Source organism: Lampetra fluviatilis, chromosome 74 (genome assembly GCF_964198595.1).
Source record: "Lampetra fluviatilis chromosome 74, kcLamFluv1.1, whole genome shotgun sequence".
NCBI classification, from domain to species: Eukaryota; Metazoa; Chordata; class Hyperoartia; order Petromyzontiformes; family Petromyzontidae; genus Lampetra; species Lampetra fluviatilis.
Genome location: NC_136348.1, coordinates 1779386 through 1804447, shown reverse-complemented (window position 1 = coordinate 1804447; position 25062 = coordinate 1779386). Strand labels below are relative to the sequence as shown.

Here is a 25062-nt window from a genome sequence, read left to right as displayed (position 1 = left end):
GAAAGATTAAGCACAGTGGTTTCAAGGGAATGGGCGCAATATTGATGGAGCTGCGTACGAAAGAGTAGTCAGTTTTGTCCACTGCATGGGCCGTCGAAGCGAACCCCACCAATAATGAACAGATTTTATTGAAAGTTCTGGAATTGAAAATGTATGTGGCTATCTGATTAGTGGAGGGTTCTTGGTTGTAGCCGCGGACGTTCTTCGTTGGGGAGATATCGCCACCAAAACGCAGTGTTCGGCGGGTGCAACAGCAACACTGTACCTACAGTAGATTTTGCGTTGCGACCATCACTGTGAATATGGTGTTGTGTGAAAGTAGGTGCAATTGTTGACCGAAGAGACGCTGTTGTGCGGCAGGTTTATTTATTTATATTTGTCGAATGAAAGTGAGCTGTGGCTTTTTGCCGGCTGTTTTATAAATTTTTATCGACGAATCAGAGCTAGCTGTTTGGGCGGGTCCGTAAATAAATTAACGTCCAAATACGCACGCAGACGACCAAACCAGCGTAGTTGTTTAAGATACTGATGATACTATGTAGTTTATACTTTAGTTGTTTACGTGGTGGTTTTAGTTACTGCAGCTACATACTATTAACACTCCTTCCCTTTATTAATGCTACCCCTATCCCCTCCCTTTGATGCTGCTAATTCTGCATAATGCACGGGCATAAGTAGTACTAATCACATACCTCTCTTGATATGCAAAATCATTTGTCAAGGCGCTCTTCCCCCTCCAACCCAGCTTAAATATACGCTGCCAAGCCTGGTGGTGTTCATTCAGACGCTGTCTTTCTGACAGACTTGTTCTTCGCCTGAGGACGGCTGCTTGCGTTATGGCCGAAATGTCGTGAGAATTATTTTATTATGTTTTATTTTTATTATTTTATTATTTCCATTATACGTGGCTTAACCGAAAGAACCAAGAAGATGAATCCCTGAAGTCACGAAAGCTTTAAATAGAAATTTGGTGGAACATGTTTTTTGTCGTTTATTGTGAAATTTCCGTCACAGTTACAATGATCACTGTTACATTGCTTATGGCTTTATTTTGGTGATTTCAAAAATATTTTTGGTTTAGCCATGTTTGTTGTAGTACGGAGTTAGAATGATGGCTTTAATCTAAGTTGTCTTGTGGTTGTTGTTTGACTGGCATCCCAATGGGATTTTTGCACAGCGTTGGTGTACGGTGCTTTTTTCTGGAAGACTTTGCAGTTTTTCCATGGATTTTTCTGTTTGCGCATATTCACTTTGAGATGTTTTCTAGTTCATGTTTTTGTTTTTTATTTGTTGCAGTTGCACCCGATTCAAGAGCCGAATGGCTCACAGGGCTATACCAAATACATGAAAATGAAACTGTTAAGGCTATATGGGGGATCTTTCTGTTTGTGTTAGGTGCTCGCTAACAGCACTTGCCCCTACAGTCTGTCGAGGCTATATGGGGGGTCTTTGTCTTAGGTGCTCACTAACAGCACTTGCCACAACATTCTGTGCAGGCTATACGGGGGATCTTTCTGTTTGTGTTAGGTGCTCGCTAACAGCACTTGCCCTGACATTCTGTCCAGTCTACACGGGGGATGTTTGTCTTTGTGTGTTAGGAGCAAGTTTGAGTGGCGTGTAGCCGTGGGAGTTGAACGGGAGCCTGCTGCTACTGACAGTCGTTGACTCCAGATCAGCAGACAAGACGTCTTTCATCCTCTTTGGTTCTTTCAGTAAAGTCACATAGGTAGAAAAAATACAATAATAAATCACGACGTTTCGATCGCAACACGAGCAGTCGTCCTCAGGCGAAAACATCCAGACATTGCCGCGGCATAAGTCACGTGAGCTACGGCCTGTGACAAAGATGAGGTGACCCCCCCTCCCCGCACCGTGGCTCGCCCCGCTCAGCTGACCATTGTTTTAATGTGGTGGGCTCACGCTAAATTGATTTCTGTAAAACGAAGGTACTTTGAAAACCCACTGGCTATACTCTTTTATATAAGTGTTGTGTCCTTAACTAACCACACGGAGACATCTGGTTGAGGCAACGCGTTTATTATAACTCTTTCGAACTCGGCTCGACACACGACTGTAACACGAAGGGGTACGGCCCCTTCCACCCGATAGCCTACGGGAGTGACAGCCTCCCTTCTATCGCAGCCTGCACACTCCGGGCTCTGCCACCCACGGGTCCCTGAGCCCGGCGTTCAGGGAAGACTGGACGACCCGTCCCAGCCAGGGTACTGGAGCTCACCTCTGGTCTGCTACAACCCGGCTCTGGCTAGCGCCTGGGGAGGGTCCCAGGGTGTCTGAGCTCACCTCTGGTCTGCTACAACCCGGCTCTGACAAGAGCCTCGGTTGAGGGTCCCCGGGTGCTGGTCCAGTTTTCAGGTCTTCGGATGTCTTCAGGCTTGAGTTGGTGAACACTGCCCTGCCCGTCCAGAGGGCCGGCCTTTTATCCCCAGGTCGGGGTCACCCTTCCCCTCCTGAACTCACCCCCCCCCCTCCCAGAACCTTCTGAAAGGTCTTATCTTAAGGGGCCAAAGGGACGAGTGGGGGGTCAGGGGTGGTCGTCTCCGGTCACGGTGGGGGGCCGGGGGCTTAACCTTTGGTCGACCCCTACGCACCTCGCTCTCTCGGCTGCCCCCTGTTGACCCGTGAACGTGGTGGCAGGTCAGCTTACAGCGCCTTGTTATGGCGCTTACGCACAACTTCGTGACGAACGCTGCACGTTCCGTCGTTTTCATGCAGGGGGCGCTGCAAACCTACGTGCCCCCTGCATGAACGACGGAGGGGCAGGGACAGACGTTCGATCGCGTTGGAATCGATCTGCAGACGGCGGTCTTATCGCACGGCCAGCTCTGTCGCCTCATCTCGATCCCGCGATCCCAACCAGGTGAAAGTCCGCATCGAACCGAACCCCCAGCAAGTCCATCTACTTCACGACGAGAGAAAATTCACACGAAATATCGTTTTCAATGAATAAGATTTTAATGAAGTACATTTATCTAATTCAAAACATAATACAATTCAAAGTTGTTTCATTTTCAAACTTCAAAACGGAGGATAGAGAGCTTGCGGGGATGCGTCGCTCGTGTGCAATTTTTTTCGTCACTTTACAATCAGCAAGGACCATTTCTTGTCCTAATTCGACAAAATTTATGTCAACACATAATACAAAATTATAATTCGTGTTGTAGAGAATGTTCCTCCTTTTCGTGTAACTTTGAATTGGTATGCCTTGTAACTGATTAATGATCCGAGCGTGCTCACTATTTAAAAGACAATGAGTTGCTCCAGAGGCAGACGCTTCCTGAAAACACAAAAGTACCCTTTGACCTGTATCACAAAAACAATGAGTCTCACCCGAGTGATCTGTACAGGTTACTTGCAAAACACAAACTTTGTCCTAACATCACTTATTCAATGTTTGACCCTTATAGACAAAATGTTACATGTGCGCACACCAGACAAGTAATCATTCTAAATTATTGACAATCATTTTAACTAATACTATTGCGCCATTCAAAACGAATGCTGGTGTCTGGGTCAAAATTGAGCAAATTCCAAACATTACCTACAAACTCCACAACCAAGGTGCCACATCAACCATCGCCCTCTACTGACAGGCTCTTGTCTACATGCAGGCCGGTGCAGGGCCACCACCTTGTGCCACACAGGGGCAGCTGCTACTTGGGGGTGCTCTTCGAGTGTTTGAAACGAGATACTATACAAAACTCCGAGTTGCCGAGGCGATTAAGTAAGCACCATATAAATGCAATTTATAACAGTGAATGCTTGGGAGCTTATTGGCTCTCGCTCCTGGTTAGAAATCTACCCAACACACAGGTCCACAAAGACTGGCCGCTCTTACCCTGCAGGTTGAACCTAGGAACCGAGTGTTCAACTTCACATTCTTGTCATTAAAGGCCTGTGACAAAGGTGCATCTATTGGAGAACAATCGTCTCAAGCTGACACATCTACCGGGTCTCCATTTGACTTTGTATTGTCTCGGAGGAAGTCCACCCACACCTCCACTTCCACAAACTGCTGGGAGTTGCCTCGCTCTGCCTCACAGTGAGAATTCTCCTCCTGCTTCACGTTGCCTCCATCGATGTGACGGTCCGATTTTGGAGTTGACTCTTCATCTTCACATTTTAACTTCACTTCTTCACTCTTCACCATCACTTCTTCACATTTCACCTTCACCTCCTCATATTTCACCTCGATACCGTTAAAAGTGTCCAAGCTGGGCTTTTCTTCCGGTTCTTGTTTGATGAGGGACAGGCTCATTGCGGCACTTTGATTTTCACAAGCCGATTTCACACTCCACTCCTGGAGGATCTTCTGATGCTTGTGTGTACTCTGGTGTTTTTGAAGAATTTGTTTAAGTGCAAACGCCATCCCGCACAGAGTGCACCTAAAGGGTTTCTCTACCGTGTGTGTTCTCTGGTGTACTACAAAAGCAGATGGATGTGCAAACGCCTTCCCACACACACTGCACTTGAAGGGTTTCTCTCCCGTATGTGTTCTCTGGTGTTGTACAAGACTTGATGAAACTGAAAACGTCTTTCCACACACACTGCACTTGAAGGGTTTCTCTCCCGTGTGTGTCCTCTGGTGTATTTGAAGATGTGTTGACTGTGCAAACGCCTTCCCACACACACTGCACTTGAAGGGTTTCTCTCCCGTGTGTGTTCTCTGGTGTGTCACAAGAGTAGATAAATGTGTAAACGCCTTCCCACACACACTGCTATGGTTATTGCAAACATGCCTTGTATAAAGGTGTCAGTTTTTGTACCAGTTGAAAGGGTAAAAACCTATTACTATATTTTGCCACTGGTAAAGGAGATGTCTCATAATGTTTTTGTCGTTTATTGTGAACTTTCGGTCACAGTTCCTATGATCACTGTTACATTGCTTATGGCTTTATTTTGGTGAGTTAGAATGATGGCTTTAATCTAAGTTGTCTTGTGGTTGTTGTTGTTGTTTGACTTGCATCCCACTGGGATTTTTGCACAGCGTTGGTGTACGGTGCTTTTTTCTGGAAGACTTTGCAGTTTTTCCCTGGATTTTTCTGTTTGCGCATAGTCACTTTGAGATGTTTTATTGTTCATGTTTTTGTTTTTTATTTGTTGTGGTTGCACTCGATTCAAGAGCCGAATGGCTCACAGGGCTATACCAATTAAATAAAATAAAATTGTTAAGGCTATACGGGGGATCTTTGTGTTTGTGTTAGGTGCTCACTAACAGCACTTGCCCCTACAGTGTGTCCAGGCTATATGGGGGGGTCTTTGTCTTAGGTGCTCACTAACAGCACTTGCCCCAACATTTTGTCCAGGATATACGGGGGGTCTTTGTCTTAGGTGCTCACTAACAGCACTTGCCCCAACATTCTGTCCAGGCTTTACGGGGATCTTTGTCTTTGTGTGTTGGGAGCAAGTTTGAGTGGCGTGTAGCCGTGGGAGTTGAACGGGCGCCTGCTGCTACTGACAGTCGTTGACTCCGGTTGGACAGACGCTGATAGACAAAGACAGAAAAGACAGGCGGACAGACACAGACAAGAGGAACAGAGACACAGAGACGACATAGACAGAGACAGGCAGAGAGAGAAACACACAGAGGCGAACAGAGACACAGACGGACAGAGAGATGTTGAATCGAACACACTGAACTCGCTCCATTGAAAGAGATTCCTCGATCTTTGCCCATCCCCGGAAGTCGTTCTAGTTTATATTTATTTAATTGTGTGTGGTGTGAACGTGTAAGCAATGTGGGATATCGATGTACACGGACATGAACAACATCAGCAGACAAGACGTCTTTCATACTCTTTGGTTCTTTCAGTAAAGTCACATAGATAGAACAAATAAAATAATAAATAAATCACTACGCTTCGATCGCAACACGAGCGGTCGTCCTCAGGCGAAAACATCCAGACATTGTCGCGGCAGAAGTCACGTGAGCTACAGCTGACCATTGTTTTAATGCGGTGGGCTCACGCGAAATTGATTTCTGTAAGACGAAGGTACTTTGAAAACCCACTGGCGATACTGTTTTATATAAGCGCACAACTTAATCTGTCTGTGACGAATGCTGCACTTTCCGTCGTTTTCATGCAGGGGGCGCTGTAAACCTACGCGCCTTCTGCATGAACGACGGAGGCACAGGGACAGACGTTCGATTATGTTGGAATCGATCTGCAGACGGCGGTCTTCTCGCACGGCCAGCTCTGTGTCGCCTCATCTCGATCCCGTGATCCCAACCAGGTTAAAGTCCGCATCGAACCGAACCCCAATAAGGCCATCTACTTAACGTCTAGAGACAATTCACACGAAATGTCGTTTTCAATTAAGTCTTCCAGATGTAAAATGATATAAGCTTTTATTGAAGAAACACAATTTAAAATAATACAATTCAAAGTTGTTTCATTTTAAAACTTCAAAACGGAGCATTGGGTGCTGCGTGAATGCGTCGTTCGTGTGCAATTTTTCATGACTTTCCTGGCCCAAGGCCGTAAATGGTTGTGAGGGGCATCGCAGGCAGTCAGGCTTGCTTCAACCCATGGTTGTCAACATCCAGACGTTAATCGGCAAGGACCATTTCTTGTCCTAGTTCGCCAACATATAAGACGTCATGCAAAATTCTAATGAGTGTTGTGGAGAATGTATCTAGTAGATGTGCTCTGCCTTGTAACCGAATACAAATCTGTACCAAAAATGCATTCCAAATGTGCTCTTAAAATTACCTCCTTGCTATGAAGCAGATCAGCAGACACGACATCTTTCATTTATCGATCTCTCCACGAAACAAAGGAATGTTTTACACAAACTATAACTAGCACAGCCTTCTGGGAGCACGTCAATGATTCAGTGCAAGCCACCTGTGGACCCTTATTGGTGCACGGCGTCTCAACAGCAGCCGGGCTTGTTTCAACCAATGGTTGTGAACATCCAGACGTTAATCAGTAAGGAGTATTTCTCGTCCGAGTTAGACAAAATCTACGTCAACACGTAATACAAAATTATAATTCGTGTTGTAGAGAATGTACCTCCTCTACGTGTAACTTTTGAGTGGTATGCCTTGTAACTGATGAATGATCCGAGTGTGCTCCCTATTTCAAAGACAATGAGTTGCCCTCGAGGCAGACGCTTCCTGAAAGCACAAAAATACCCTTTGACCTGTATCACAAGAACAATGAGTCTCACCTGAGTTATCTGTACAGGTTACTTCCAAAACACACACTTTAGCCTAACATCACTTATTCAATGTTTGACCCTTGTAGACAAAATGTTACATGTATGCACACCATCAGACAAGTAGTCATTCTAAATTAGTGACAGGCATGTTAACAAAATTTAATTACTGCACTAGGTTAAATCGCATTGACAAGAAGCTAATTTTAAAAATACGCAAAATCTGCTTAACAGTATGTACAACATACTAATGCACCATTCAAAACGAGTAGGCCATTGCATGCTGGCGTCTGGGTTAAAATTGATCAAATTCTAAACATTACCTACAAACTGAGATGCCACATCAACCATCGCTCCCTACTGACAGGCTCTTGTCCACATGCAGGCCGGTGCAGGGCCACCACCTTGTGCCACACAGGGGCAGCTGCTACTTGGGGATGCTCTTAGAGTGTTTGAAAAGAGATACGATACAAAACTCCGAGTTGCCAGAGGCGATTAAGCAAGCACCATATAAATGTAAATATGATAACATAGTGAATGCTTGGGAACTTATTGGCTCTCGCTCCTGGTTAGAAATCTACCCAACACACAGGTCCACAAAGACTGGCCGCTCTTACCCTGCAGGTTGCACCTAGGAACCGAGTGTTCAACTTCACATTCTTGTCATTAAAGGCCTGTGACAAAGGAGCATCTATTGGAGCGACATCATCTCAAGCTTACACATCTCACGGGTCTCCATTGACTTTGTATTGTCTCGGAGGAAGTCCACCCACACCTCCACTTCCACAAACTGCTGGGAGTTGCCTTGCTCTGCCTCAGTCAGAATTCTCCTCCTGCTTCACTTTGCCTCCATTGATGTGAAGGTCCGATTTTGGAGTTCAATCTTCATCTTCACATTTTACCTTCACTTCTTTACTCTTCACCATCACTTCTTCACATTTCACCTTCACCTCCTATTTCACCCCGATACCTTTAAAAGTGTCCAAGCTGGGATTTTCTTCCGGTTCTTGTTTAATGAGGGATGGGCTCATTGCAGCACTTTGACTTTCACAAGCTGATTTCAGACTCCACTCCTGGTGGATCTTCTGATGCTTGTGTGTTCTCTGGTGGACATAAAAATTTGATGAATGTGTAAACGCCTTCCCGCACGGAGTGCACTTGAAGGGTTTCTCTCCCGTGTGTGTTCTCTGGTGTGCTACAAGATGAGATGAATGTGCAAACACCTTCACACACACACTGCACTTGAAGGGTTTCTCTCCCGTGTGTGTTCTCTGGTGTATTTTAAGAGTAGATGCATGTGCAAATGGCTTCCCACACACACTGCACTCGAAGGGTTTCTCTCCTGTATGAGTTCTCTGGTGTATTAAAAGATTGTATGAATCTGAAAACGCCTTATCACACAGAGTGCACTTGAAGGGTTTCTCTCCCGTGTGTGTTCTCTCGTGTTTTTTAAGAACAGTTGACTTTGAAAATGCCTTCTCACACACAGTGCACTCGAAGGGTTTCTCTCCCGTGTGTGTTCTCTGGTGGGCCTGAAGGACTGATGGCCATGCAAATGCCTTGTCACACACACTGCACTTGAAAGGTTTCTCTCCTTTGTGAGTTTTCTGGTGCTGTGTCAAGTTTCCAGGATGATCCGTGCTGTTTGCACGCTGGTCCCAATGTTGCCCTTTTGCACCGAGCTGCGCCGAGTGCATTTGCTCCATCAGACCAATTCTGCAGAGGAAGCGACAGCTGCAGACAGAAAAAAAGAATATCCACCCCATCTACACGTCAGTATCGAGGCACAGAGGAATGCATATACACAGTCACACGTGACTTACACGTCTATACTTATTCATATATTCATGATATAGTAAAAAAGTGTCCCAAATTTATCACACCGGCTGTTATGGCACACAATGAGAGGGCAAATGGTCATTAACATGCCTGGAAGCCATCGTATCTTCAAAATGAATGTTAACCCAAAACTCCGAGCACACAATTTCAGCTGTCTGGCTACAAAAGGAATATTTAGCAAAGGGTGTTGAAAATAATACTATTTGTGTTATGCAGAAATGCATAAATTAATGCTCAATCGCAACTTAGAGGTGCGACTTCAGCTGCATGTGTGTGCTGTGTTAACTTCTTGACTGTTTCCATTCTTACAAAGAGTTCCAGAGGAAAACAAAAAACAAACTACAGCTTTGATATAACCTCCCTGTTCAATAGAGTTAATAGACTTTACTGCAAACACAAACTTTACACTGTCACACACTGGCATGGTTAACAGGTGGTGGTGTATTAATGCTTCCTTACTCCACCAATAGATTCATTGAGGATCAATCAACATCGCCGAGGCTGCGTGTCTCTCTCTCCTCGTGGTGAGATGTTAACTACTTTTCCTGGCATACAGGAAGTCGTGGGATCGATCCCAACCCTGACGCCGGCTGTATATTTGGAGTTTGCGTGCCTCTCTCTCTCTCCCCATGGTCGTGTGGATTTCCCTCTCGATCCACCGGTTTCCCCTCCACATGTAGAGAGTGAACACTGCCACGCGTCTAGAGTGAACACCGCCACGCGTCTAGAGTGAACACCGCCACGCGTCTAGAGTGAACACCGCCACGCGTCTAGAGTGAACACCGCCACGCGTCTAGAGTGAACACCGCCACGTGTCTAGAATGAACACCACCACGCGTATAGAGTGAACACCGCCATTCGTCAAGAGTGAACACCGCCACGCTCTTGACAAGCCCCACCTTGTTGTTGTGGGCAGGTCGCTTCTGAAAACAAGAGCGGTACAGCAGCTCAAGTGGGCGTGGCCTGGTAAAAAATGGAAAAGAAAACTGTGAATATTTAAAACAAAACAAGTTACAAAGTAGCGAGACAGGTGAAGAGAAATTAAAACTTAAGCAAGATACTCTTTGGTTCTTTCGGTAAAGTCACGTAGAATAAATAAATAAATTAAATAATAGTTTCATTTATTTGGTATAGCCCCGTGAGCCATTCGGCTCCTGAATCGGGTGCAACCGCAACAAACAACAAACAAAAACATGAACAAGAAAATATCTTAAAGTGACTATGTGACTGTGCAAACATAAAATCCAGGGAAAAACAGCAAAATATTCCACAAAAAGCACCGTACACCAACGCTGTGTGCAAATAGCATACGAAATTTCGATTGCAACACAAACAATCATAATAATAATAAAATAATAAAAATAAAACAAAATAATTCTCACGACGTTTCGGCCACAACGCAAGCAGCCATCCTCAGGTGGAGAACAGGTCCGTCAAGTAGACATTCAGACTCTCTACTTGACGGACCTGTTCTCCACCTGAGGACGGCTGCTTGCGTTATCAGATCAGAATCAGAATCAGAAACGGTTTTAATCGCCATGTAAGTTTGCACAGACAAGGAATTCACTATGGCGGGACGGTGCATACATTGAACAAGTAGGAATCTTAACTTATATAAAAGGTATACACTCTAACTATACTAACGTTACAAAGTATAAGTAATACTAAAGGGCAAAAATCTTTAAAATTATGAATAAGTAGACCTTATAAAATGCGAAATGTAAAATGTTAATTAGCCGTATTAAACAATCTTAAAATACAAAAATACAAATAAGATTACACGTTGTAAGTATGGAAAGGTGTAATTATGTAGATAAAATGTTATAGTAAGTGTAACAGTAATTTTAAGTGTAAAAGTCATTTTAAGCCCTTGGCCTTGTTGAGGAGGCCAACAGCGGATGGGAAAAAACTCTTTTTATGACGTGAGGTTTTGGTCTTGATGGACCGCAGCCTTCTGCCGGAGGGGAGTAGCTGGAACAGAGAGTATCCCGGGTGCGAGGAATCGTCCGCAATCTTCCTCGCTCGCCTCAGGGTCCTCAAAGTGTGCAGGTCCTCAAGGGTTGGTAGATTACAGCCAATCACCTTCTCAGCAGTGCGGATGATACGCTGCAGTCTGCTCTTGTCCTTGGCAGTGGCAGCAGCGTACCAGACGGTGATGGAGGAGGTGAGGATGGACTCAATGATGGCTGTATAGAAGCACACCATCATTGTCTTTGGCAGATTAAATTTCTTCAGCTGCCGTAGGAAGTACATTCTCTGTTGAGCTCTCTTGATAAGGGAGCTGATGTTCAGTTCCCACTTGAGGTCCTAGGACTGGTGATTGGAGGTGCAGCTGTTGGTGTACAGGGTGAATAGCAGAGGGGAAAGGATGCAGCCCTGAGGAGATCCGGTGCTGATTGATCTGGAGGCAGAAACTTGTGATCCCAGTTTGCTGCGGAGTCCAGATGCTGTAGGGTGAAGTGGAGGGCCATGTTAACTGCGTCATCCACAGACCTGTTGGCTCTGTAGGCAAACTGAAGGGGGTCCAGTAGAGGGTCTGTGATGGCTTTGAGGTGTGCCAGGACCAGGCGCCCAAAACGTCGTGAGAATTATTTTATTATGTTTTATTTTTATTATTTTATTACTTCCCTTCTACGTGACTTTACCGAAAGAACCAAGAAGACAAACAATCATCATCAGGTACAAATGAAATAGAAAAAAAACCTAGTAAACTTAGAAATGTAATGCAATACAACACAGAGAGTCGGCTAACATAACAGTCAACACCCCACCTGGTCGATAACGTTCTTCCAAAGATTGCTCAATTTGAGAGAGAGACAAAACACAAACACAGAGACACATAGACAGATGACACCGAGACACACAGAGAGACACACACATATAGGCACATAGATAAACAACACTTCTGTGTCGAGGCCTTAAATAGAGAGAGGGGGGGGGGGTGTAGAGAAATTAGCATGTCAATGCAAGGCCGTAACCATGGAGTCAACATTGGGGGGAACCAAATATTTCAGGGGGTCTGGGGTCCCCCCCCAGAAAAATATCTGAATTTGAAAACTCATTTCCTGCCATTTCCTCCCTAAAATCTTTTTAAAATTCACTAACACATGGGATGGAATTTTTTATTCTTTACAATAATGTCTAATAGTGTATTGTATTTCATTGCTGATTTTTCTTTTTTACCTTTTCTTGTTTCATAGTATGTAATGGCAGAGATTAGGGATTCATAAAGTACAACGCAATCATATAAACAGAAATCTATGTATTGTTATATGAAGACAAGTTCAAATTTCGTGGCCAAGGTTTAGCAATTTGTTCTTTTTATTAACAGAGCATCGCAATTATTATTTTTAAAAATGTTTTTATAGCTATATATTGGGGGGGGGGGGGACATTTTTAGCATATTTTATTATTATAATTATTATAACATATTATAATTATTATAACATATAATTATATCTTGATTTAAAGCTTTCGTGACTGCAGGGATTCATCTTCTTGGTTCTTTCGGTAAAGTCATCACGTAGAAGGGAAATAATAAAATAAAACGTGACTTTACCGAAAGAACCAAGAATATATATTATAATTAGTATAACATATTATAATTATTATAACATGTTATAATTATTATAAGATATTATAATTATTATAACATTATAATTAGGGCCTTGTGTCAATGAGAGACTTGGAGGTTTGGTGACTGCACATAGAGAGAGAGAGAGACACTTAATCAAACAAACTTCGTAACATTTGAAATGAAATGCAATGCAACACAGAGAGTCGGTCAACACACAATTAACGCATAGCCTGGCGGTTTACCTTCTTCCACAGGTTGCTAAACTAAGCGAGAGAATTGAAGCAAACGCCAACAGGCGAGGGCAGGAGGCAAGGCCCCGCGTTGTAAAGTACCAACCTGGACATCGCTTCCATGCTCGCTGCTACTCAATTGACATCCCTACGAGAGCGAGGCTCTACCTCGGTACACAACCACCACCACAACAACCACCACCACCACAACTACAACCGCCACAACAACTACAACCACCACCACAACTACAACAACCACCACCACCACAACCACCATCACAACCGCGATGAGAATTTCTCACCTTGGATTTCAGTGCGAGCGCCGAGATGCAACAGCCGCGCGGCAGCAGGCCGTGACGTCACTTCCGGGGTACAAGACACTCCCCTCCCGCAAATAAGCGGGTCTTAACTTGAATAAATTATGTTAATGAGTCCAGCCCATACGTGGAGCGGTGGGGCGCGCGTGCTGAACCCGTCGCAATAAACTCGCGACGGCTTTAACGAATAAATTATGTTAATGAGCCACCAGTCACCGGGCGTAGCTTTGCCCAAATAAGGATTGGCACTGGAACAGATATCGGCAGCGGCCGAGCAGAGATGACGTCACGCTCTAGAGCGCAGTGGTGGGGAGGTGGGTGACATGACGTCACTAGCGAGGCTAACCTACCCCTGGCGTTTGACGCCGATGAGGTCACGCTGAGCGGTGACGTTAGAGGGCGGGGTCAGAGTTCAAGTTTGTTGACAAGGGGAGCGGCAGTGTCGTGGTGAGCGCTGCGCTCCGCACCGACCAGCCGAGTTCCATTCCCGCTCGTGGCCAACACCGCCAGTGACGACTTTCTGAACCGGTCCTGAGCCTCCCCTACGTCGACTCAGCCTCAAACGAGTACCAGGTGCGGTGTGTCAACATCGCCACTGGGGAGACAAAGGCGGCCGGGCGTGGTGCTGACCACCCACCCCCTCGTGTGCCGTCCCACCCTTAATAGGTGCTCGCTAACAGCACTTGCCCCGACATTCTGTTGCCTCCCTATCGCCGGAACCACTCCAGTGGGGATCTGTCTGCAGATGTGGCTCATGTCAGGCAGAGATTGCAACCAGGTGGACCGTTGTCAACAGGTGCAATCACAAGAGCGGCGTCGGCCCAGCTGCAGACTCACGACTTGATGGATCTTGGGAGCGAAGATGAGCTGCTGGATGTTGGTGGCAGCAATGGAAGCCAGGACAGCAACCTTGACATTGCCGCAGGTAGCACAAGTTACACTGGTTGGAACCTCCTGGTTACACCAGCCCACAGGGGATTATTGTGTCCGTCCGTCGTGCAGGAAGGCGCTGGGTGGGGAGGTAGGGGCTGGGTAGGGAGGGGAGGGTGGGTAGGGGCTGGTCACCCCGTGTTGCCCGTGTAAAACTCAACGTTTAACCTACTCACGCCGGCTTGTGCCCTCCCTCACAGTCGGGCATATTTGCGGAATACACCACGCCGCCGTTGACCCTAGCCATTGACCGAGCAACCCAATGTTCCTGCCAGCTCTCTCCGCAGGAATGTGTTTCTGTTCATTTCCCATCACAACAACGGCAACAATGAAATAACCTAAGAGTTAAATATTACCGCTTGATGGAATAAATTATCTTTCACTTGCACTAAGTGGAGTGTAATTTACTGTTGCGTTGCACAATTTGTTGAACAATTTGTGATAGCCTTGTGACCTTTACAACTGACACACTGCCCCAAACAAGACTTTTTTGATCTTGTTCAAGGGTTATTAAAGGCCCGAACATTCCAACTCTGTGTGCGTTTTTTTTGTGCGTTGATATGCAAATTACTTTGTCAATGCGCCCTCCTCCTCTAACCCAGCTTAAATATACGCTGCCAAGCTTGGTGGTGTTCATTCAGACGCTGTCTTTCCGACAGACCTGTTCTTCTCCTGAGGACGGCTGCTTGCATTGTGGCCGAAACGTCGTGAGCATTGTATTTTATTATATAAATGTTTTATTATTTTATTATTTCCCTTCTACATGACTTTGCCGAAAGAACCAAGAAGATGAATCCTTGCAGTTATGAAAGCTTTACATCGAAATCTTTAGAAATAGTTTTAAACAATCCAGAACGGTTCGCTTTTATGGAAACATTCCAACTGTGATTGTATTTGTTTGGGATGTCCCCACGGCAGTCGAGGTTTTTGGCAATGATCTGCAGGGATGGTGCGTTTCCTTTCCTAGCCGCGAGGGCATATCCTTGTTACTGCCCCGTCTGTTAGCGTTGGTTCACATTCAGAGCAGTGAAGAAGCCCGCTTATCTTGCTTATGTTGTTGAGTTGCGTCGGCAATAAACCCAAAGGGCAACCATACCCGGTAAATACAGTAAACCATATAGTAAACCACTGTAGTCTTTGTTCCTGCAATGAAGGAATAACAAAGCTACACCAGCTCTCCCCCGAAGTCCTCTTCTGGCTAGCAGCAGACCTCGACATTTTCATTTATCTCCTGAACATATTGCAAGATTTGGAGTAAATTGTAATATGGTGCCACCTAGTAGCGATACAGCTCAGACGAGTCTTTTAAGTAAACGGACGGCAAAGCTTAGTTATAGATTCATGTTCATCATCATTTTTTTCTGTCCTGGACTTTTCCAGCTGTTTTAGACTAATTTCAGTGTGCTGATTCCAAATCTGATCTCAGATTTGCTCTATCACATCTCATTTTATGCTATCGGCATACCCCATTTTCATTGATTTTACCCGAAATTAACTGTCACTTATGATTGCAAGTTGTTGCGAGTCAGTGACTGCTTTAGTGTTAAAATATGGTGTTGTATTTTTAGCATAGTATGTTTATAATATCATTGTATGTAAATATCCACATTTATTTAATATTTTTCTTCTGCAGTTTTTATTGAAAACACAATATTTGATATCTCAAAAACCTGATGTGATCGACAAAAGCTGATGCCAGATTTGGAATCAGCACCCCAAAATTACCTTAAAATCGTTGGAATACCTTATGCCAGAAAAAGTGTGTTGACCAGTGTTATCCACGGTTGGCTACGTACTGCGGATTCGGAAATTTGAGAGACCAAGTGGCTGTGTAGTCGCCACGACGCTTGTGCCAGGCTAGGTGCAGGAGGAGGTCACGGGGCAGACCCAGCAGGTGCCATGGGTTGACTGCTGTGCCAGGCTAGGTGCAGGAGGAGGTCACGGGGTAGACCCAGCAGGTGCCATGGGTTAACTGCTGTGCCAGGCTAGGAGCAGCAGCAGGAGGAGGTCACGGGACAGACCCAGCAGGTGCCATGGGTTGACTGCTAGGTGCAGGAGGAGGAGGAGGTCACGGGACAGACCCAGCAGGTGACATGGGTTGACTGCTGTGCCAGGCTAGGTGCAGGAGGAGGAGGTCACGGGACAGCCCCAGCAGGTGACATGGGTTGACTACTGTGCCAGGCTAGGTGCAGCAGCAGGAAGAGGTCACGGGACAGACCCTGCAGGTGCCATGGGTTGACTGCTGTGCCAGGCTAGGTGCAAGAGGAGGAGGTCACGGGGCAGACCCTGCAGGTGCTATGGATTGACTGCTGTGCCAGGCTAGGTGCAGCAGCAGGAGGTGGTCACGGGACAGACCCAGCAGGTGCCATGGGTTGACTGCTGTGCCAGGCTAGGTTCAGAGGGAGGTCACGTGACAGAGCTAGGTGCCATGGGTTGACTGCTGTGCCAGGCTAGGTGCAGGAGGAGGAGATCACGGGACAGACCCAGCAGGTGCCATGGGTTGACTGCTGTGCCAGGCTAGGTGCAGGAGGAGGAGGTCACGGGACATACCCTGCAAGTGCCATGGGTTGACTGCTGTGCCAGGCCAGGTTCAGGGGGAGGTCACGGGACAGACCCAGCAGATGCCATGGGTTGACGGACTGAAATGACTGGCAAATGCACCAGCCGTGCTCCCCGAACTGTGCCAAGTCACTGCGTTTTATCCGCCCCGGCGCTCCACTCGTTATTGTGATCGTCGCTCCTCTGCCCTCTCTTGCTGCTGGTTGCAGGGCGACTGCCTCCGACTTGGAACTTTGTGATACAATTACTTTCCAGAGCACACATGGGTCGGTTTTGGAGGTGACGATGTAAATTCATTTCGGTGGATTGGGGCATTCGCAAAGCGTATTTCACGCGTTAGCGCTGCGCAGATCTACATTTGCTTCTTGCAGTGGTGCAAAGAACACAACCAACACAGCCAATAGAACGGCTTTTTTGTTGTTGTTGTGTCGTTTGTTGTTCTTAGCTCGCACCACCGATTAGCGCGGTTGGGCTATGTACGGTGCGAAAGAAGTTAAACATTCACGCACTACACGGCTATGTAGAACAATGCACACTTCTGTAAACGATACACTAGTATATACTACACTATACACTACACTATACACTACACTGCTGTACACTACACTGCTGTACACTACACTATACACTACTATACACTACAACACACTACACTATAAACTACACTACTATACACTACACTATACACTACTATACACTACACTATACACTACTATACACTACACTATATACTACACTATACACTACTACACTATACACTACTATACTATACACTACACTATACACTACTATACACTACACTATACACTACTATACACTACACTATACACTACACTATACACTACACTATACACTACACTATACACTACACTATACACTACACTGCTGTACACTACACTACACTATACACTGAATATACTACACTACACACTACACTATACATTACTATACACTAGACTATACATTTCACTATATACACTACACTATACACTACACTACACACTACACTACACTATACACTGAATATACTACACGAAACACTACACTATACATTACTATACACTACACTACACACTACACTACAGTACACGACACTACATACTACACTATACACTGAATACTACACTACACACTACACAATACATTACTATACACTAGACTATGCATTACACTAGACCAGGGGTCGGCAACCAAAATAACAAGAAGAGCCATTTCTTTCCAATTCGGTACAAAATTCAGTATTTCAAGAGCCGCAATGCATCTATGTACATACTGTACATACGTACATATCGTCAAGAAGCAGCCCGTAAAGAGCCGCATGCGGCTCCGGAGCCGTAGGTTGCCGACCCCTGCACTAGACTATACATTACACTATATACACAAGACTATACACTACTATACACTACACATTACACTACTGTACACTACACTATACACTACTATACACTACACACTACACTATACATTACTATACACTAGACTATACATTACACTATATACACAAGTCTATACACTACTACACTATACACTACACACTACACTATACACTACACTATACACTACTACACTGTACACTACACACTACACTATACACTACACTATACACTAGACTATACATTACAGTATATACACAAGTCTATACACAACTACACTATACACTACACTATACACTACACTATACACAAGTCTATACACTACTACACTATACACTACACTATACACTACACTATACACTACACACTACACTATACACTACACTATACACTAGACTATGCATTACACTTTAGACACAAGACTATACACTACACTATACACTACACTACTATACACTACACTACTGTCCACTACACACTACACTATACACTGAATATATATTACACGACACACTACACTATACATTGCTATACACTAGACTATACATTACACTATAGTCTAAACACTACACACTACTACACTATACACTACACTATACACTACTACACTATACACTACACTATACACTACTACACTATACAGTACTACACTATACACTACTACACTACACTATACACTACAACACTATACACTACACTATACACAACACTATACACTACACTATACACAACACTATACACTACTACACTATACACTACACTATACACAACACTATACACTACTACACTATACACTACACTATACACAACACTACTACACTATACACTACACTATACACAACACTATACACTACTACACTATACACTACACTATACACAACACTATACACTACTACACTATACACAACACTATACACTACTACACTATACACAACACTATACACTACTACACTATACACTACACTATACACAACACTATACACTACTACACTATACACTACACTATACACAACACTATACACTACTACACTATACACTACACTATACACTACTACACTATACACAACACTATACACTACTACACTGTACACTACACTATACACAACACTATACACTACTACACTATACACTACACTATACACAACACTATACACTACTACACTATACACTACACTATACACTACACTACACACTACACTATACACTACTACACTATACACTACACTACACACAACACTATACACTACTACACTATACACTACACAAAACTGGAGGACCCGTAGAGAGAGACACGCAATCTACAAATGTTCAGCAGCCAGACATCGTCATTGTCCGGGATCGAATCTTCCTGGCACACCAGGCCAGGAAGATAACATCTCCTAGCACCTCCATCGCGCATCGTGTGATGTCGGTGTATTCCATGCATGGCAATGCTTTATGCAAAATGACGCTCTCCGCGCGTTGCAGTTTCGCGAAATACTGGAGTCGAATCAGCCTCGCATTGATCACTCCGCCGCACAGTGCAGACCACCACCACCGCCACCACCAACGCCACCGCCACCACCAACGCCACCGCCACCACCAACGCCAACGCCACCACCAACGCCACCGCCACCACCAACGCCACCGCCATCACCAACGCCACCACCAACGCCACCACCAACACCACCGCCACCACCAACGCCACCGCCACCACCAACGCCACCGCCACCACCAACGCCACCGCCACCACCAACGCCACCAACGCCACCAACGCCACCGCCACCACCAACGCCACCGCCACCACCAACGCCACCACCAACGCCACCGCCACCACCAACGCCACCGCCACCACCAACGCCACCACCACCACCAACGCCACCGCCACCACCACCGCCACCACCACCGCCACCACCAACGCCACCGCCACCACCAACGCCACCGCCACCACCACCGCCACCGCCACCGCCACCACCACCGCCACCACCAACGCCACCACCACCACCAACGCCACCGCCACCACCACCGCCACCACCAACGCCACCACCACCGCCACCGCCACCACCAACGCCACCGCCACCACCAACGCCACCACCAACGCCACCGCCACCACCACCGCCACCACCAACGCCACCACCAACGCCACCACCAACGCCACCGCCACCACCACCGCCACCACCAACGCCACCACCACCGCCACCGCCACCACCAACGCCACCGCCACCACTGCCTTCATCACTGCCACCTCCACCACCGCCACCACCACTGCCACCACCACTGCCACTACCACCACTGCCTTCATCACTGCCACCTCCACCACCGCCACCACCACTGCACCTCCACCTCCACCACCACCACTGCCACCACCACTGCCACCACCACCACCAACGCCACCACCACTGCCACCTCCACCACCACCACCGCCACCACCACTGCCACCACCACCACCAACGCCACCACCAACGCCACCACCACCACCAACGCCAACGCCACCACCAACGCCACCGCCACCACCAACGCCAACGCCACCACCAACGCCACCGCCACCACCAACGCCACCACCAACGCCACCACCAACACCACCGCCACCACCAACGCCACCGCCACCGCCGCCACCACCATCACCGCCGCTATCACCACCACCGCAAACACCGCCACCGCCACCACCACTGCCACCTCCACCGCCACCACCAACGCCACCGCCACCACTGCCTTAACCACTGCTACCACCACCACCAACGCCACCACCACCATGACTGCCACCGCCATCACCACCGCCACTGCAAACACCACCACCACCGCCACCACTGCCTTCATCACCGCCACCTCCACCACCGCCACCACCACTGCAACCACCGCCACCACCACCGCCACCACCACTGCCACCTCCACCGCTGCCACCACCACCACTGCCACCTCCACCACCACCACCGCCACCACCACTGCCACCTCCACCACCACCACCGCCACTACCACTGCCACCTCCACCACCACCACCGCCACCACCACTGCCACCACCACCACTGCCTTCATCACTGCCACCTCCACCACCGCCACCACCACTGCCACCTCCACCTCCACCACCACCACCACCACCGCCACCTCCACCGCTGCCACCACCACCACCACCTCCACCACCACCACCGCCACCACCACCACTGCCTTCATCACTGCCACCTCCACCACTGCCACCACCACTGCCACCTCCACCACCACCACCGCCACCATCACCGCCACCTCCACCGCTGCCACCACCACCACCACCTCCACCACCACCACCGCCACCACCACCACCACTGCCACCTCCACCGCCGCCACCACCGCCACCACCGCCACCACCACCGCCACCACCACCACCACTGCCACCTCCACCGCCGCCACCACCACCACCACTGCAAACACCACCACCACCACAACCACCACCACCACCGCCGCGTCACAGCAGAACGCGTAACCGTAATCGCTTTTGGCCCATCACGTGACGAGCACGTGGCTGGCGGGAGAGTGCTGCCCTCTGCCGTGAGCAGACAGAAGGTCGCTTAGAGGAGCAATGCCAGAGAAGCCGGTTCTTGTGACATCTCTCCCTTCCGTGTACACGACGGGGTCGCTGTTAAGATTGCCGATTCGGATTCGCTTCTCTCGCAAAGTTTCGAGCTTCCGAGATCTTCGACGAGCGTGGAAGGCATTCCGGGTGACTTTTGGTTATCTGCTGATAATATTTTTTTTATTATACTTAACATGTATGACACTACTAATAGGGGTTTTCCCCTTTTTTCTGGCAACAAAACTGACACCTTTGGCAAGGAATCGTGCTTAAATTAACCACAATACTTGCAGCCAAATGCATTTGACTGCAAGTATTGTGGTTAATGCAAGTATTGTGGTTAATGTAAGTATTGTGGTTAATGTAAGTATTGTGGTTGATGTAAGTATTGTGGTTAATGTAAGTATTGTGGTTAATGCAAGTATTGTGGTTAATGCAAGTATTGTGGTTAATGTAAGTATTGTGGTTAATGTAAGTATTGTGGTTAATGTAAGTATTGTGGTTAATGTAAGTATTGTGGTTAATGTAAGTATTGTGGTTAATGTAAGTATTGTGGTTAATGTAAGTATTGTGGTTAATGTAAGTATTGTGTTTAATGTAAGAATTGTGGTTAATGCAAGTATTGTGGTTAATGCAAGTATTGTGGTTAATGTAAGTATTAATTCTAGATTTGAAGCTTTCGTGACTGCAATGATTCATATTCTTAGGTTTTTTCGGTAAAGTCACGTAGGTAAAACATTAAAATTAATGAAAGTAAAATAAAATAAAATAATAAAATTCACGACGTTTCGGAGGCAACACAAGTCTCCGTCATCAGGTGGAACCGTCACAGCCGAATTAGCTGCACCAAGTGAGGCAATGACTTTACCGAAAAAACCTAAGAATATAATGTTAGTATTGTGGTTAATGCAAGTATTGTGGTTAATGTAAGTATTGTGGTTAATGTAAGTATTGTGGTTAATGTAAGCATGCTTCCTTGCAAAAGGTGTCAGTTTTGTTGGCAGAAAAAAAAGGGGAAAACCCCTATTAGTATATTTTGGTACTGGCAAAGGATGTCCCATGATGTATGACACTATTTAAAGTTTATGTTAAGAAATATATATTTTTTATATCTAAAATACTATTGTCATTTATATATATTAAACATTTTGCCACGGTTATATTTAAGGACATTAAAGCATTAACTGGAGACCACATTGTGTGTGTGTGTGTCTGTCTGTTAAATTATTACAAGCACAAAGATGGCCTTGAAAGTTTGGGGGTAAGTGATTTTCGCAGCGAGTAGCAGCGCCCATGAAGGCCGGCACAGCAAACGAGGTGGTGAGTCTTCTTGGTTCTTTCGGTAAAGTCACGTAGAATGGAAATAATAAAATAATAAAAATAGAACATAATAAAATAATTAATTCTAGATTTGAAACTTTCCTGACTGCAAGGATTCATAATCTTAGGTTTTTTTTCGGTAAAGTCACGTAGGTAAAACATTATTTTATTTTACTTTTATTAATTTTAACGTTTTACCTACGTGACTTTACCGAAAAAAACTAAGAATAAAATAATTCTCACGACGTTTCGGCCACAACGCAAGCAGCCGTCCTCAGGTGAAGACCAGGTCTGTCGAGAAGACAGAGTCCGAATGAAACACCACCACGCTTGGAGCGTATTTTTAAGCTGGGTTGGAAGGGGGGGGAAGAGCGCCTTGACAAAATAATTTGCATATCAAGAGGAATTTAGCATATTCATGGGAAATGCAGGTATGTGATTAGTACTACTTATGCCCGTGCATTATGCAGGATTAGCAGCATCAAAGGGAGGGGATATGGGAAATGCAGGTATGTGATTAGTACTGCTTATGCCCGTGCATTATGCAGGATTAGTAGCATCAAAGGGAGGGGATATGGGAAATTCAGGTATGTGATTAGTACTACTTGTGTCCGTGCATTATGCAGGATTAGCAGCATCAAAGGGAGGGGATATGGGAATGCAGGTATGTGATTAGTACTACTTATGCCCGTGCATTATGCAGGATTAGCAGCATCAAAGGGAGGGGATATGGGAAATGCAGGTATGTGATTAGTGCTACTTATGCCCGTGCATTATGCAGGATTAGCAGCATCAAAGGGAGGGGATATGGGAAATGCAGGTATGTGATTAGTACTACCTATGCCCGTGCATTATGCAGGATTAGCAGCATCAAAGGGAGGGGATATGGGAAATGCAGGTATGTGATTAGTACTACTTATGCCCGTGCATTATGCAAGATGAGTGGCCAGCACCACGCTCGGCCGCCTGTGTCTCCCTAGTGGTGACGTTTACCCACCTCACCATGGCGCTCATTTTAGCCTGGGTCGATCTAGGCGAGGCCCAGCACCGGTTCAAATCATCACCATCACCATTGTTGGCCCTGAGCAGGGAATCGAACTCGGGTCGCCGGGTTTGTAGCATAGCGAAACTAACTGCTCCCCACAAAGATCCCCCGTGTAGCCTTAACAGACTGTAGGGGCAAGTGCTGTTAGCGAGCACCTATGAAGGCCGGAACGGTACACGAGGGGGTGGGTGGTCAACACCACGCCCGACCGCCTTTGTTTCCCCAGTGGCGATGTTTAATACACACTGCACCAGGTACTCATTTAAGGCTGAGTCGACCTAGGGGAGGCCCAGGACCGGTTCAAATAATCGTCCACTGGTGTTAGCCGTGAGCGGGAATCGAACTCGGGTCGCCAGGTTCATAGCGCTAACCGCTACACTACCGCTCCCCATAACTACTGCTCCCCACTCACACAGACACACAAACAAAGTACAGATACCGCATGGACGTGCCATTAACAGTGGGGTTACCAACACAATGAGCTCACCACCTGCAAACGCGCCGAGTTAATTGCTCCACCTCCGTGATCTCCTTTCTTTCGTCCGTACGCTGATGTCGATGTAGACGACAAACTAAAATTTCACACCATTGGAACCTCATTTGCCTTTTGGCGTCATCTGGTCCAACGCCATGTGAGACTAGGCTCTAAGGAAAGCTGTCTCGGGTATGGACCAATCAACTTCAAGGACCATGTGAGACTAGGCTCTAAGGAAAGCTGTCTCGGGTATGGACCAATCAACTTCAAGGACCATGTGAAACTGGGCTCTAAGGAAAGCTGTCTCGGGTATGGACCAATCAACTTCAAGGACCATGTGAGACTAGGCTCTAAGGAAAGCTGTCTCGGGTGTGGACCAATCAACTTCAAGGACCATGTGAGACTAGGCTCTAAGGAAAGCTGTCTCGGGTGTGGACCAATCAACTTCAAGGACCATGTGAGACTAGGCTCTAAGGAAAGTTGTCTCGGGTGTGGACCAATCAACTTCAAGGACCATGTGAGACTAGGCTCTAAGGAAAGCTGTCTCGGGTGTGGACCAATCAACTTCAAGGACAGTGCATATCATTATCAGAGTTGTTTCTTTTTGTTTGCATTTTGACTGCTTGTGTTGTGGTTATTGCAAACTTGATGCCTTGTATAAAGGTGTCAGTTTTGTACCAGTTTAAAGGGTAAAA

At 46.4% G+C, this 25062-nt stretch overlaps 1 protein-coding gene across 1 annotated transcript in view; it reads right to left on the bottom strand.

The window, feature by feature from the left end:
• Positions 1-8747, bottom strand: part of LOC144953343 (uncharacterized) — a gene marked incomplete at its 5' end in the record, with an annotated part of 44366 nt that extends 35619 nt beyond the window's left edge. Inside the window, 2 exons of the mRNA XM_078883905.1 lie at positions 4338-4720; positions 8403-8747. Of these exons, the coding sequence (XP_078740031.1) occupies positions 4338-4720; positions 8403-8747 (728 nt within the window). The remainder of the gene's footprint in view (positions 1-4337; positions 4721-8402) is intronic.
• Positions 8748-25062: the final 16315 nt, after the last annotated feature.